At 40.9% G+C, this 14,740-nt stretch overlaps 1 protein-coding gene across 1 annotated transcript in view; it reads right to left on the bottom strand.

Moving 5' to 3' along the window:
• The window catches only part of UTP20 (UTP20 small subunit processome component), an 84,259-nt gene that overhangs the window by 28,171 nt on the left and 41,348 nt on the right, over positions 1 to 14,740 (bottom strand). Inside the window, 6 exon segments of the mRNA XM_015567583.1 lie at positions 818 to 905; positions 2,293 to 2,437; positions 2,912 to 3,129; positions 7,173 to 7,252; positions 7,937 to 8,080; positions 14,046 to 14,254. Of these exon segments, the coding sequence (XP_015423069.1) occupies positions 818 to 905; positions 2,293 to 2,437; positions 2,912 to 3,129; positions 7,173 to 7,252; positions 7,937 to 8,080; positions 14,046 to 14,254 (884 nt within the window).

Consider the following 14,740-nt stretch of genomic DNA (forward strand, 5'->3'; position numbering starts at 1 on the left):
AAGAGGAAGAGAAATTACATTTCAATAATTTATAAAACTGGCCAACTTGGCTTTAATACATTATAGCACACAAAACAAATAATTATGAATAAGAAGTAAAACTCATCATTGGAAAAGCTGTTCCATAGTCTTTTAAAAGTTCTTAGCATTTTAACATAAAACCCACAGTAATGTCCATAAATAGTTTCTTCCTTTAATTCTAATAGAAAATATACATGGTCTTCAAACAACTTTTCTCCTACTGTCAAGTCAAAGAGAGCCAAGAAACATGAGCTTGGTGAAGAATTTACGCCTCTGGTTATGCCCAGATCTGTGGTTTTTTAAACAGAATTACTACATAGTAGATGCCCAGTATAACTACTAAGGCCTGGCAAATGAGTTTGAGCCACAGGAAGACTCTTTTAATCAGTCTGAATTGGGGTTTGAAAATCATATGAGAAACTCTTAGCTATGTCTGAATATTAAAACAGTCTGACTTTTCGTTCAGTTTTGCCACTGTGATCCGTATTTGAGATTACACAATGCACTTCTTGGGTTCCAGATTTGTAATTGATCAAAGTCAGGAAAAACAAAATCCTGAAATGGATGAGAAGCTAAGCAAAGGAAAAAAGGGGATGACACTTACACTGTTACAGTAGATGATGTCTCCCCATTCCCGAAATTCTGTCCCAATTTTTCTCTTCTATTTTCAAGTTTATAATTCTGTATAAATCTTTTCATAAATGCTTGAAGGCAAATACATCACAGAATCTAACCAATAAAATTACTGTTTGCAAATAACCCTAATCAAAGGCAAAGTCACGTCCTGTGTGTATACCTGAGGAATATTGCCACGGTGGAGGAAGGGAAGCAGTAGTGTAATGAGGAGAGAACTCTGCTCTTTGTCTTTCATAAACTTGCTGATCCTAGAGAAGGAAAAGAACTGATAGGTAAGAAAAACAAACAAGTTAAGCGTATTTCTCTAAGGAGTTAAAACTTTTTGTAGAAAACATCAGTGGCCAAAGTCACAGATGACTAAGTATGTGTGCCTGTAAACAAAGTCTAACTCAGTTCTCAGCAGTGCCCATTCTTCTCTCCAGCTACTGTTCTATTTCTTTTGTAATGTCTGATTGTTTAGGTGGGTTAAAGTAAATTCCAATGCTACAATCTGGCCATTAGTAATTTCCTATTTTACAAGGAAATAACAATTTTAAGTGCCAAGACTTGTTTAAGACTACAAAAAGTAGTTCAATTTAACTCCCACCAAAGTGGACTTATTAGCTCCACTTTCCCCAGAGGACCGAGACTCAGAGAAGTTGATGTCATCCATCTGGGAACATTGGTTTTTCTGGTGCCTGATCTATCATCTTCCCACTACCACAGAGCCTGTGCTAAAATTTAACCAGTGCATTCAGTGTGGTTTCCACTCTACATAATTTAGAAATACAATAGTATAAATGAAATGTTTAGAAGAAGTTCATGGAAGATTCTAACATACAACTTTTTGATGTTGGTGAAAGTATCAAAGAATAAATAAAGTTTCAACAACTGAGTCCTAAAACAATTAAAGCTTAAGATAGAATCATGTTTTGTACTCAGGTTTACCAACCTTGCTCTTTATATAAATCATAACTATATACTACTGGGTCTATTGCCAAAGAGAATCTTTAAAAACCCTTTCGAGATCTTAACTCGTAAAAAAACAAACTATTCTTTTAAATTAATTATTTTTATCAATCAAAGTAAAAACAAAATAAAAACTATATGATTATGCCCTGGCCCATGTGGCTCAGTTGGTTGGGCATTGTCCCATGCACTAAGGTTGCCAATTTGATTCCCAGTCAAGGCACATGCCTAGGTTACTGCTCCATCCCAGGTAGGGGGCATACAGGAGCAGCTGATTGATGTGTTGCTCTCACATGGATGTTTTTCTCTCCCACCCCCTTCCTCTCTCTCTAAAAATCAGTAAAAATATTTTAAGAAACAAAAACACTGTATGATCTCATGTTACTAAAACTTTAACTGAACAAAACATGCACAGGTGAAACAAGCAAATCTATTAGTCTACTTTAGAATTTTGAAGTCTGTTCTCTTTTATGTTTAAATGAAGGCAGATGCCATAAAAGGTTTAAAATGAATATTCCAGCAGAGAAACAGAATTCTACACTAACTTAAAAATAAAGGGCCTTCAAAAATACTGAAAATCTTTTTAGCTTCTTATCATCACATTTAAACAACTGAAAACTAGATATAATTTAAAAAAATGAAGACCATGGACGGTGAAGTGATCTTTTAAGAATATGTATCACTTACTTGGAAAGAATGCCCAGTTCCTTACTGACTTGTGCCCTGTTCTTTTTCTTTTTCACCTTTTCTGTACTTATTGTGGTTTTGCTGAGATACTGGAGAATTGCAGGTACATGAGGTAGAATTAATCGTCCTCCTATTGTGATAGACTCTGAAATAAATGGTGACAAATATTTTGATTTTAATTAACTACTCTCTTATAGGATAACTGTACAGTACCTTCATAATGACAGACAAGGGAAGCACTCAATTACTATGCAAGTTTAATAAATTTCAACTCTAAAAATTAAATAACTTTCTTCTTAGACAAAATGGCTGAATGAAAAGTTGATATGAGACCCTTAAGCCATTTTTGTTAGTGGTGAAAGAATTGTTAGCACAATATGGTAGGAACAATTCAGAGACATGACAGTGAAAATCATTTGATCATTTTCCAGAAGATAGTTGTGCTTTCTGGAGCGCGAGTAACCTGAATTTCTACCACTGCAAAGAAAACTCAGTTTATGGAAATTGGTATCCATTTCTAAAAAAAAGAAAAGTCAAATTCTACTGACTTTTTCCTTTCTGAGGGAACAAATGCTACCTCAAAGGTCTAAGAGTCATTTGCCTGGTGCAGCACACATACCGTCTGTATTTTCTGTGTACACGCATCCAGTCACGGGCAAGCTCGAGACTGTTTCTGTGGGCTCAAAATCAGGAAGGGTGAGAAGGTCGTCGACTATGTCCATCACAATACTGGCTGTGGCTTCAGAGAGATTCTTTGCTGAGAGAATCGCAAAAACATTGACCAGGATGTCACATTCTGGGTGCCCTGGTTTCTGTTTAGCCAGAAAAGGGAAGTATCTGCAGGAAAAATAATACTGAAATAGTCATCTTATTTCTCAATGCTTATTTCTAAAAATATCTTCTATGTGAATTTTCATAGTCAGTTTAACAAATATGTGTTATAGGAATCTTAATAAGATACTCAAAAGGTAAGTTACTTTAAAGTCTAAAATTCAATGGATAATAATGTTAGGCACTTCACCAACATCATTACATAGGCACTTTATGCACATTTCTCATCTAATTATCATAACATCTCTGTGAGGTAGTATCATTATCTCTATATTATAGATGAAGAAACAGATTTGTTCCAAGCCTTGGAGCTAATAAGTGGTAGAGCTGAGATTAGAACCATGAATCTCCAGAGTCTAAACAAATGTATTGTTGACTGGCTATTTTTCAATGATCAGCCTTGCTGTGTCAGGATATGCACTGTTCAGAGGTTAGGGCCATCTGTCGGGGGAGGTGGATGAGTCCATCCCCAATACTGAATGACTCTCAGACGACGAGAGCATCCTGGGCCATGAAACACACCAGCTTGGGTGGAGGGCACAGAGGCATTCCAGCCGAGGGCAAATCATTAGCTGTTTTACAGTCAGACAGGTAATCCTTACTTCTAGTAGGAAGGTCAATCATCACTGGGAAAAAGACCCCAGGCACTTTCATTTACTTAGCACTGACACACTGATAGAAAAGTTCTAAAAGATTATATTCATACATCTTTGTCCAATAGATACTTGGCACAGCATAGACAGGCACCAAGAAGACGCTTTACATATTTTTAATGAGGTAGGTACTGTTATTATTTCCATTTTACGGGTGGCAAACTGAGGCTCAGGAAAGCCAGTTTTGCCAAGAAACATACAGTGGTGCTAGAACCTGATGTTGGATTTGTGTGGCTTCAGCGACGACTCTTACCACTATGTTGTAGGTTATCTTAAGATGTTTTTAAACAGAAAAGGTGAGAGAACTGCTTTCAATTGCAAGGTCCTAGCGAGAGCCCATCAGATCTGACGCCACTTCTAAGTGTGCCTCTTGAACAACAGAACTGAAGCCCACATGGGTATGCTCTATGCTTGAGTGTACGGCTCAGCCAGCAACTTTAAGCACTTCATCACAGGCAATGAATAATGACTAATTGTGGATTAAGAGGGGTAACCCTCTATGGAGGGAGATACAATATATACAAAATGGTCTCTGCCTTCAAGGAGCATTAGGCAGGTAAGCTCTGAAGACAGAAGAGTGTAATAAAGGCAGTATGTTGCCCTAGCTGGTTTGGCTCGGTGGATAGAACATCGGCCTATAGACCAAAGGGTCTCGGGTTTGATTCTGGTCAAGGGCATATGCCCAGGGGTTGCTGGCTCAATTCCCAGCAATGGGGCGTGCAGGAGGCAGCCAATCAATGATTCTCTCTCATCATTAATGTTTTTCTCCCCCTCTCCCTTCCTCTCTGAAATCAATTAAAAAAAATAAAAAAAGACAGTATGTAGTCACAGGGTCTTCCAGGAGAGAAAAGAGCTCAGGGGAGGAAAAGACTAAATCATTCAGGGGTCATGGTGGCCAGAACCAGAGCAGCTATTAAGAGAGTGGCCAAGAACAGTTCCAATTTATGGCTTAATAGTTTGTAGCATCTCTTCACCCTCAGGAATGTTTTAGTTTGGACAATAGACTCTATGATCACTCTACTTTTATTTTATATATTTTTACTGATTTCAGAGAGGAAGGGAAAGGGAGAGAGATAGAAACATCAATGATGAGAGATAATTATTGATCGGCTGCCTCCTGCACTCCCCGTTCTGGGGACTGAGCCTGCAACCTAGGCATGTGCCCTGACTGGGAATTGAACCAGGGACCCTTCAGTCCACAGGCTGACAATCTATCCACTAAGCCAGTGGTCGGCAAACTGCGGCTCGCGAGCCACATGCGGCTCTTTGGCCTCTTGAGTGTGGCCACGAAGTTGCAATCGCACTGTATGTGCACACGCGTACATAGTATTTTGTGGAAGAACCACACTCAAGGGGCTACAGTTTACTGACCACTGCACTAAGCCAAACCAACTAGGGCTGATCACACTATTAAAAAAAAAAAGTTTTAGTTGATTTCAGAGAGGGAGGGAGAGAGAGATACAACTATCAATGATGAGAGAGAATTATTGACTGGCTGCCTCCTGCAAAACCCACACTAGGGATGGAGCCCACAACCTGAGCATGTGCCCTGACCGGGAATCGAACTGTGATCTCCTGGTTCACAGGTCGATGCTCAACCACTGAGCCATGCCAGCTGGGCTATGATCACTCTAATTAGTAAGCAAGTTTTTGTTGTCCTGAATGCACCCAATTTCTAAGATAATTTAACCTTAGTTGTAAGCAATGTCTCACTGACGCTATGAAACTGGAGCCATATTTCAAAATAAAAATTTATTGAAGAGTAACATTCCCATCAAGTGGTTCTGAAACACTCACTCTACACACAGCTGCGCAGGCATATCTATTGCTGTGGAGGATTCTAGAGAAGTCCACCCTTCTAAAGATTTCTACCAGGTAAGTGTGAAATAGAAAAGAAAAATAAAGTTCTGCCACTCACCTCCTCTATAACCATGTAGCTTCTATTTTGACTCCAAACAAAAATGAGAGAGAAAATGCAGAAGACAATGAGTGGCATCCAGTGATGCAGATCTATACCTTGTGAAGGACCCAACTAACATAAAACTGAGTCACTATCATGAAAGCCCTTTGTGGCTCCTTTGCATAAAAATTACACAAACATAAAACATTTCTCCAGTGTGCCTATGGAATGCTGCTTGCAAATATCCAGTGATGAAACAAGATATGAAAGTGCATCCTCATTGGGAAATAAATGAGCCCTTCCTACCAGTAAAAATGTAACTGGGTTTCCTGAGGAGGAAATCAAGATCTTCTTCAGTGTGTTTCTGAAGACTACTTAGTGACTCAGGGACATGTTCATGACATAGTGATACATGCAAAAAGTAAAATCAACAGCTTCTCATATGTCCTTCTAGACATTTTCTATTTCATCTTCTATTTGCATACATGCATAAGCATTTTCTTGAATTATACTATAACTAGAGGCCCAGCGCACGAAATTCATGCACTGGGGTGGGGTGGGGGGTGTCCCTCAGCCCAGCATGCACCCTCTCTAATCTGGACCCCTCGGGGGATGTCCAACTGCCGGTTTAGGCCTGATCTCACTAAACCGGCAGTTGGACATCCCTCTCAAAATCTGGGACTGCTGGCTTCCAAATGCTCGCCTGCCTGCCTGATTGCCCCTAACCACTGCTGCCTGCCAGCCTGATTGCCCCTAACCACTCCCCTGTCAGCCCGATCGCCCAAAATCGACCTCCCCTGCCGGCCCGGTCACCACCAACAGCCTTCCCTTGCAGGGCATGTCACCCCTAACTGCCCTCCCCCAATTGCCCTCCCTCCCTTGCAGGCCTGGTCGCCCCCAACTGCTTCCCTCCCCTGCAGGCCCAGTCGCCCCCAACAGCTCTCACCTGCTGGCCCGGTCGCCCCCAACTGCCCTACCCTGCCAGACTGGTTGCCCCCAACTGTCCTCCTCTGCAGGCCTGATCCCAACTGCCTTCCCCTGCTGGCCTAGTCGCCCCCAACTGCCCTCCCCTGCTGGCCTAGTTGCCCCCAATTGCCCTCCCCTGCTGGCTTAGTTGCCCCCAATTGCCCTCCCCTGCCAGCCTGGTCACCCCTAGGTCCCCCCCAACTGCCCTCCCCTGCTGGCCTGGTTGCCCCCAGCTGCCCTCCCCTGCTGGCCTGGTTGCCCCCAACTGCCCTCCCCTGACGGCCATCTTGTGTCCACATGGGGGAGGCCATCTTGTGTGAGAGCACGACAGTCAATTTGCATATTCTTTATTATATAGGATATTGTTCAGCAACTATGTTTTCTTTAAACTGTGTATTTTTAAGATACAACTGCCTTATTCTCTTTAACTGCACTTACAATAGTTCACTGCATGGAAAGACCATAAGTCATATTAGTGCCCTTGGCTAAATTACCTGCTCTTTTTAAAAGGGGGAGAGGGGAGGCTATACCTTGCATTTCTGCTCCAGATACTAATTAGTTTCAGCAGAGGAGTAGGAGAATACTGACTCTCAGTTCCAAGCCTGCTGATCTAGGAAAAAAATAAAAACAGAATACAAAATAATAACATATACAGAATTTAGAAAAAACAAAACTAAAAAGCAGAACAGACATGGAAACCGCACCAAAGGATAAAAGAGTGAAGGCAGAGATTAACAGTTAAAGGACAGAATGAGGAAAATGTAAGGTAATCCAAGTAACACCTACACAAGAAAAATGGCAAAGATGTTGCATGGAAATGCTAGATGCCTGAAAGGAACCAGGGAGCTTAAGTTCAACTGGTCAGAGATGACAGAGCTCAAACAGTTAGAAATCTGCTAAAATCGAGGCTCTCCTATAGTCTTCTTTGCAATAAGTAACCTTAACTGTCACCAAGTGGTTATAACCAGAGAAATCACACAAGGAAACGTGTGACAAAACTATCTGTGTATTTCCCCTCAACATCCAGAGACACATCATGTGAGGTGCTACAAGTTATATATTGTGTAAAGGACACAATCATATTCAAATTAGCCTTAAGAATAACTGCCATGGCATTGCAGGAACTAGCTCTTGAGCTTCAGGTGGTAGTGGAGGCAAAGAAAGAGTTCTGAAACTTCCGGAAATAAAAGACCAGGACAGGCATTCTTTCATGTCTGAGTGTAGACTCTGCTTGGTGCAGTAACAACAAAGGAAGAAGCAAAGGTATCCAGGCAGAATGTACATCAAGGTTTACCTGGGGCCAAACTGCACCATGAAATACAGCATCAATTTCTTCTGTTCCAAACTGATAGGACTCCCAATCCAAAAAGATATCAGTTACCATTTTGATTCCAAGACGTCTTAAATTTTTCAGGGGGTTGATAAACCTCAGCTGTATCTGTAAAGCAAAGATCTTCTATTAAAAAAATACATACATCATTTTAATCATTGACTTCTCAGGGAGGCACTCTAGCTCAGACAGCTAAGAATCAAACTGGAAATCTTATTAAGTCTGTTGACTTTGGCTCTGATTCACACAGAAATGTCAACTGTGCAAGTCATGTTGGTTTTCTCATTGGACAAGATGGGGAAGCAAAGACCTAAAAAATCAAGTGGTGAGATGTGCTCTATTATCACTACCCAGTAAAATCACAATGGAGCATAACTTAGGGGCAAAAAATCACAACTGGAACGGCTGTTTTGTGTTCCACATTGTTGCATTTCTCTACTCAAGTAATTGTCTCAAATAAAATCCTGATTTCTTTGTATGAACAGATACTCTCAACAAAACAAAGCTTTATTTATTTTTTGGCATCACAAAGCCTTAGATTAGGGAAAAATATATTAAACCTTCATTCCAAATGAAAGTCACATTCTTCTGTGTGTGTGTGTGTGTGTGTGTGTGTGTGTAATTTTTTCTTCTTTTTTTTACCTTGGTTAAAATTAGGAGTTTTAAATTATTCTTGTTAAACTCAGTCTAGGGAACTAGCTAAAGATTTTATGCTCTCTCTATACAGTGAAATACTTTGTGGTGACTGATAAGGCAAGGGAAGATCTCGAAATATGTAATTCAAAGAAAAATGTAATTTTTAAGAAAACAAGATGTGTCTCTTTAGAGGCACCAAAGCTGAAGTGGGTGGGTGTCTGAATTAACAGCACCTTCTTTTGGCAGACACTGCTTCTTTGCGGGGCATCTCCTTCTCTATGGAATTAGAGAAATCACAAATATGAAGGCATTTGGTTCTGGCTCAGAGTGGAACAGTTTACTGAGTCCCACTGCTGGGTCCAATGGCACGACAGCCATAGTCCTGACCTCAGCTTAAAATCTTACTGAAGGCCCTGGCCAGTGTGGGTCAGTTGGCTAGAGCTTCATCCTGTACAGTGAAAGGTCCTGGGTTCAATTCCAGGTCAGGGCACATACCCAGGTTGCAGGTTCGTTCAATCCCCAGGCGAGGTGCTTATACGAGACAACCAATTGATGTTTCTGTCTCTGTCTCTCTCCTTCCTTCCCTCTCTCTCTTTATAGTCAATAAACATATCCTTGGCTAGGGATTTAAAAGTATATATATATACATAAAATCTTAATGAAGGAAAATTTATTAAATTATGTGAGACTGAAAATGCCAAAGATATCTGAGAGGGGAGGAATTATAAATTTGAGAAGGGTAAAGCTTCATGGAAGAGGCAGAATTTCCAATGGATTTTAAAGGATGAAGATGTTTAGGCTAGGCAGAGAGAGAGAGAAAAAGGCCTCAGAGAGATTTCTCCCGAGCACAGAATTTGTAAAATCCAAACACATGGGCCCTAGCCAGTTTGGCTCAGTGGATAGAGCGCCGGCCTATAGACTGAAGGGTCCTGGGTTTGATTCCAGTCCAGGGCACATGCCTGGGTTGTGGACTCAATTCCCAGTGTGGGTTGTGCAGAAGGCAGCCAGTCAATGATTCTCTCTATCATTGATGTTTCTATCTCTCTCTCTTCCTTTCCCTTCCGCTCAGAAATCAATAAAAATATATATTAAAACAATACAAAAAATAAAAACACATGGGTTAAGACCCAACCCCTCAATATTTTTCCACTTGATAAATATACCGTGGACTCTGGATCTATAAGTGGCAATTTATTTTTACATATGACTTTAATTACCTACATAAAAATCTAAAAACTACCCTGAAATTTCTCAAGACAACACAAATGCTCTAATAAATGAATATCAAATCTTATGGCCAAGATCTTATGAAAAAATTAAAAGGGAAGTTATTTCTCATGAAGACCTAATATTCTGATAAACAGAGGTATTTGAATCGGGAAGTGCACATTTTCAATTCAAGTGAATAGGTACAGGGACACCATTAATTTGCTGTGCAGTCTGAGGAATCATGATATTTCACATACCCAGCAAGCTTCTACCATGTACTTTTGTTTAATTATCTCCTTATACAAGTCACAAAGACAGGAAATGACAGGCAAGGATAAGGTGACACAGTTACAAGTCATTCTGTTCTACAGCTTCAATTCTACTGGCAAAAATTATCAGCTGTATCATGTTTGGTGAAAGATAAAAACTACTAATGATATTTGAAAAAAACCCACATGGTATCATGATTCCTTGGAGCAAATGAGAAACTAATCTTTGCAAACACGGTATCAAATCAGACCCCCTCCACCTTTCCCCCAACCGCACTACCAAGCCCCCTCTCTGTGAGGTAGGACCTGTGTGTTCCATTCACTTCTGCAACTATAGCACCAGCTGCCCAATCTGCTCACTAACTGTTGGATAAACTGGAGGAAAATCCTGCAAGCCAGCAATTATGGACTTTAATTTCTAGAGGAATAACCAACAGGCCTGAGTTTATGTATGTTTCCAAGTTATTCCACTGTTTAAAAGTAAAGAAAAATAAAGCCAAACCAAAGCTACCCTCACAATATACATCTGAGTACCAGTCAATACCTCAGAGGATCTGAAAGATCCAAAAGTAAATGTGTCATGTAGTTCAAACACACAAGGGTAGAACTTTAACTTATTTAAGCAATATTACTGTGCAATAATCCATTATAGCACCTCAAAGAATTCTTTGGATTTGTCCAAGAATTTTTTTAAAAAATAAGAGAAATGCCTACCTGTCAAGAAGCTTAGCAACTCACTGACTAATGAACTGTGAAATTGCACAAATGATCCTCTGAGTTACTGATTGTTGACACAGGAGCAAGGCTGTATTACTGATTGACTTCTACCTTAACCAAAAAGGCGGAAGACTTACAGAGGGTTTATAAAACCTTTAACCAGCCCTAGTTGGCAAGCTCAGTGATTAGAGAGTTGGACCGTGCTACAAAGGGTCATGTGTTCGATTCGTACCTGGGTGGCATCTTCGATCCCCGGCCCCGACTGGGGAGTGTGTGGGAGGCAACCAATTGATGTGAGAGAGACACACATCTGTCTCTCCCCCTTCCTCCCACCCTCTCTTAAACTTCCACTTTTTCTAAAATTCAATGAAAAAAATATCCTAGGGTGTGGATTAACAAAAAACCTTTAGCCATTCAGGATTTAACGTATCCATGTAGAGATAAAGTCGCAGTCACTTGCTATAAGGCATAAAAGAGAATTTTTACATAATGCTTCCTATCATCCTCATAACATAAAGAATCTTCCAAAATCTCTCTTTTCTTTAATTCTCACCCGAGATAGGATATTTTATTGAGTTTAGAGAGGGAGGGAGGGAGAGAGAGAGAAACATCGATGTGAGAAACATTGATCAGCTGCCTCCCATAGGTGCCCTGACCAGGGATTGAACCTGCTCTGACCCTATGGTGCATGGGTCGTGCTCCAACCAACTGAGCCACACCAGCCAGGGCTCCAAGACCTCTTCTCAGCTTCCACTCTTGGCCCCCGCACAGTCTATTTTCCACAAAGGAATAAAAGTGGTATTTTTAAAACATCCAACTGAGCTTACCATCCCCCCTACGACAAACCTCTCAGGGGTTTCCCAGTACACTTGGAAGTAAAGCCAACTCCTTGGCACAGCCCATGAGGCCCTACCTGCCTCTTGAGCTCATTACACGATTCTTCCTGGTCCTTGTGCGCTAGCCACCTCGTCCTTCTGCCCTGTCCTCAGAAAGGGCCGAGGCTGTTCATCCTCAGGGACTTTAGGCTACAAACCATTATCTCTGCCCCAAATGTTCTTCCCATGGACTAATAGGTGCAAACTCAAATATTACCTCCTGCGTGAGGATCCTGACCATCCTACTTAAAGCAACACCCATCTACTCCCACTTTGGTCACTCCCTACCACATTCTCTTATTTTATTTTAAATTCTTCACATCTTGATGTCTCTCCTCAACATGTTCATGCTTTCCTCTAGTTTTGTGAATATATGGAGTGTATTTCTAATAGCTGTCTTAAGTCTCTATCTAATTCTACCATCTCTGTCATTTCTGAGTCTGCTTCTATTGACTAGTTTTTGTCCTCATCATGCATAAAATTGTCCTCCTCCTTGGGATGCCTGGTAAAACTTGCCTGAATGTCAGACACTGTGAATTTTATTGTTTTTAAAATCATTTGAATGTTTTTGAGTTCTGTTCTGGGATGCAGTTCATTTACTTGGGACAAGTGTGGTCTTTTTCAGCTTTATAAGGTGGCACCAAAGCATCCTTAATCCCAGGGCTAATCTGGGTCCACTCCTGAGGCAATCCCCTGCCGCGGACTCTTCTTGATGCCCCAGGTACCAGGAGGTTTCTGTTCAAGGTATTGGACTCCCAGCCAATGTTAGCTGGAGGACTGTCTGCCTGTTCCTTTCTGGTGATTTTCCCATTCCAGTCAAATGGAGCAACAGGGATCAGATTTAGCCTACCCTCTCTGACACTAGACAATTTGCCAGAATATATGAAACAATAATTTTCAGACACTGGACAGCAGGCAGCAGATGACAGTAAGCCCCAATAGAGAAGTAACAGATGAGGTGAGCCCTACACATTCCCCATCATTCCGCCTGGAGAGTGTCAGGCATCAGTGTGAGAAGGCAAAGTCCAGTCATCTTTCCAAGATGAGAAGACAGAGCCATGGGGTTTGAGGGGTGGGCCGAGGCAGCTAAAATTCACGGGGAAGAGGGTACTAGACAGGAGAGAGCTCCACAAAGAATGACATTTAGAGATCTACGAATGGGTCTCATTTTATTTTCCTCTCACTTTTCTCCACACGGTACTGAATCCTTACCTTTCTAATTCCCCACCTAGAACATTGCCTGGTAGACAGCACAGATGAAATAAGTATTTACTGAACAAGGAAAGGGACAAATGCTTTGTTCACTCTCCATCCCCAGTGCTTAAATCAGTGCCACACACAGAGTAGGGCTCAATTAATATTTGCTGAAGGAATGACTGAAAAAAAAGAGGAAAACAAAACAGTGACTACCAAAATGGAAGGTGCATTCTGGATCTTGGTAATCAGAGAATATTATTTCGTTACCAAAGCAGATTTATATCTATGCACAGCCCCCAAAAGCAGCATAAATTTTGGCTGTCAATTTTCAGTTATCATGGCCATATTTGAGAGGCAGTTCACCAGGCAACTCCATAAAACAAATGAAACTTTAGCCAAATTAAAGCTGTGTCTGTTTATCATGAGCTGAGAAACCACAGCAAAAATCTGAGTCTGAATTTTCACTTCACGTTCTATTTTCTCCAGAAGCTTTTAGCCCATAAAGACATTAAGTTTCCCTGAACTCCAGAGTTTACTTATGTTCACACACCTATTTCAACAGAGCATACTAACTACTGTCTTAAATACAACTCAGAAAATATTTACTGAGCAGCACCTTATGAAGTTTGTTTTTTGTTTGTTTGTTTGTTTTTTGCAGTTGGCTAGCTGGCTTGTCTTGCCTGGCCTTGCTTCTTATCTGTAGTCAAAACACAGCATGTACAGCAATCGAGCATTTACTTTTAAAAGAACTCTGGGTAACTCTGTCAAAACAACAAGGATAATGCTAACAGTACTCTATTCATTATCTAGCTGTCTGGACAAATGAGAATTGGAAGATGTCCTTCATCTTTAGGTCCTTAAATTAAAATCTAAGAAACATCAGCTCAACTCGGCTCTGCCCGACTTTGGTTTCTGAGATGCATATAGAACTCACTCTCTATTTCATATCCTTTTAAAATATACACTTGATATAATTTGCATTTTCTGACCATACATAAATGCTGCTAACAATGAAGATCTCCATTATATGAAAAACTGTTTTAAAGACACTTTGCATAAGAGAGATTTAACCTGGAAGGACGTGAGGTATTCAAGTCGTAACCAATTTCCCAAACACAACACAGACTCTTACTAGCGCTCCCAAAAGCATATAGAGAGAATCTCTCTCACCTTTTCTCGTTGGTCAAGGATGTGTGACACAGTCGCTGTCATGCAGAGCAGTATCTGCAAGATCTTTGGTAGGTATGGACTGATCAGATGGCTAATGTTCTTCAATACTATTTCAAGGCTATTTAAGATACCATGCTGGCGACCTACAGGAAGAACTTTAGACAAATCCAAATCTTTCACTGCCTGGATGACTGCAGAATGGCATTCTCCTAGGGAAACAGAGGAACAGAGGTATCATGTAAAAGGCAATAGTAGTTTATTATTATTTTGTTATCGTTACAGCTTATTGTTATCATTGTTATTATAGCTTCATTTCAATTTCCCTCAGAAATACAGTATTTTCTATTGTTATAGTAATCTATCGATGCTAATATTCTTTCCTCATTGATTTTCTCCTTCTGATCCTTACCAAATGTTCAATGAGCTAGGTATGTTAGGTTTCATTAATATTATCTCTTTACTAGAGGCCCGGTGCATGAATTCGTGCACCAGTGGGGTCCCTCAGCCTGGCCTGTGGGATCGGGCCAAAATGGGCTCTCCGACATCCCCCGATGAGTCCCAGATTGCGAGAGGGTGCAGCCAGGCTGAGGGACCCCACTGGTGCATGATCAGGGCCAAGGAGAGACATGGGAGGTTGGCCAGATGAGGAGGGACCGCAGGATAGCTCCAGGGCATGTCTGGCCCATCTCACTCAG

The sequence above is a fragment of the Myotis davidii genome, unplaced genomic scaffold (genome assembly GCF_000327345.1).
Source record: "Myotis davidii unplaced genomic scaffold, ASM32734v1 scaffold120, whole genome shotgun sequence".
NCBI lineage: Eukaryota > Metazoa > Chordata > Mammalia > Chiroptera > Vespertilionidae > Myotis > Myotis davidii.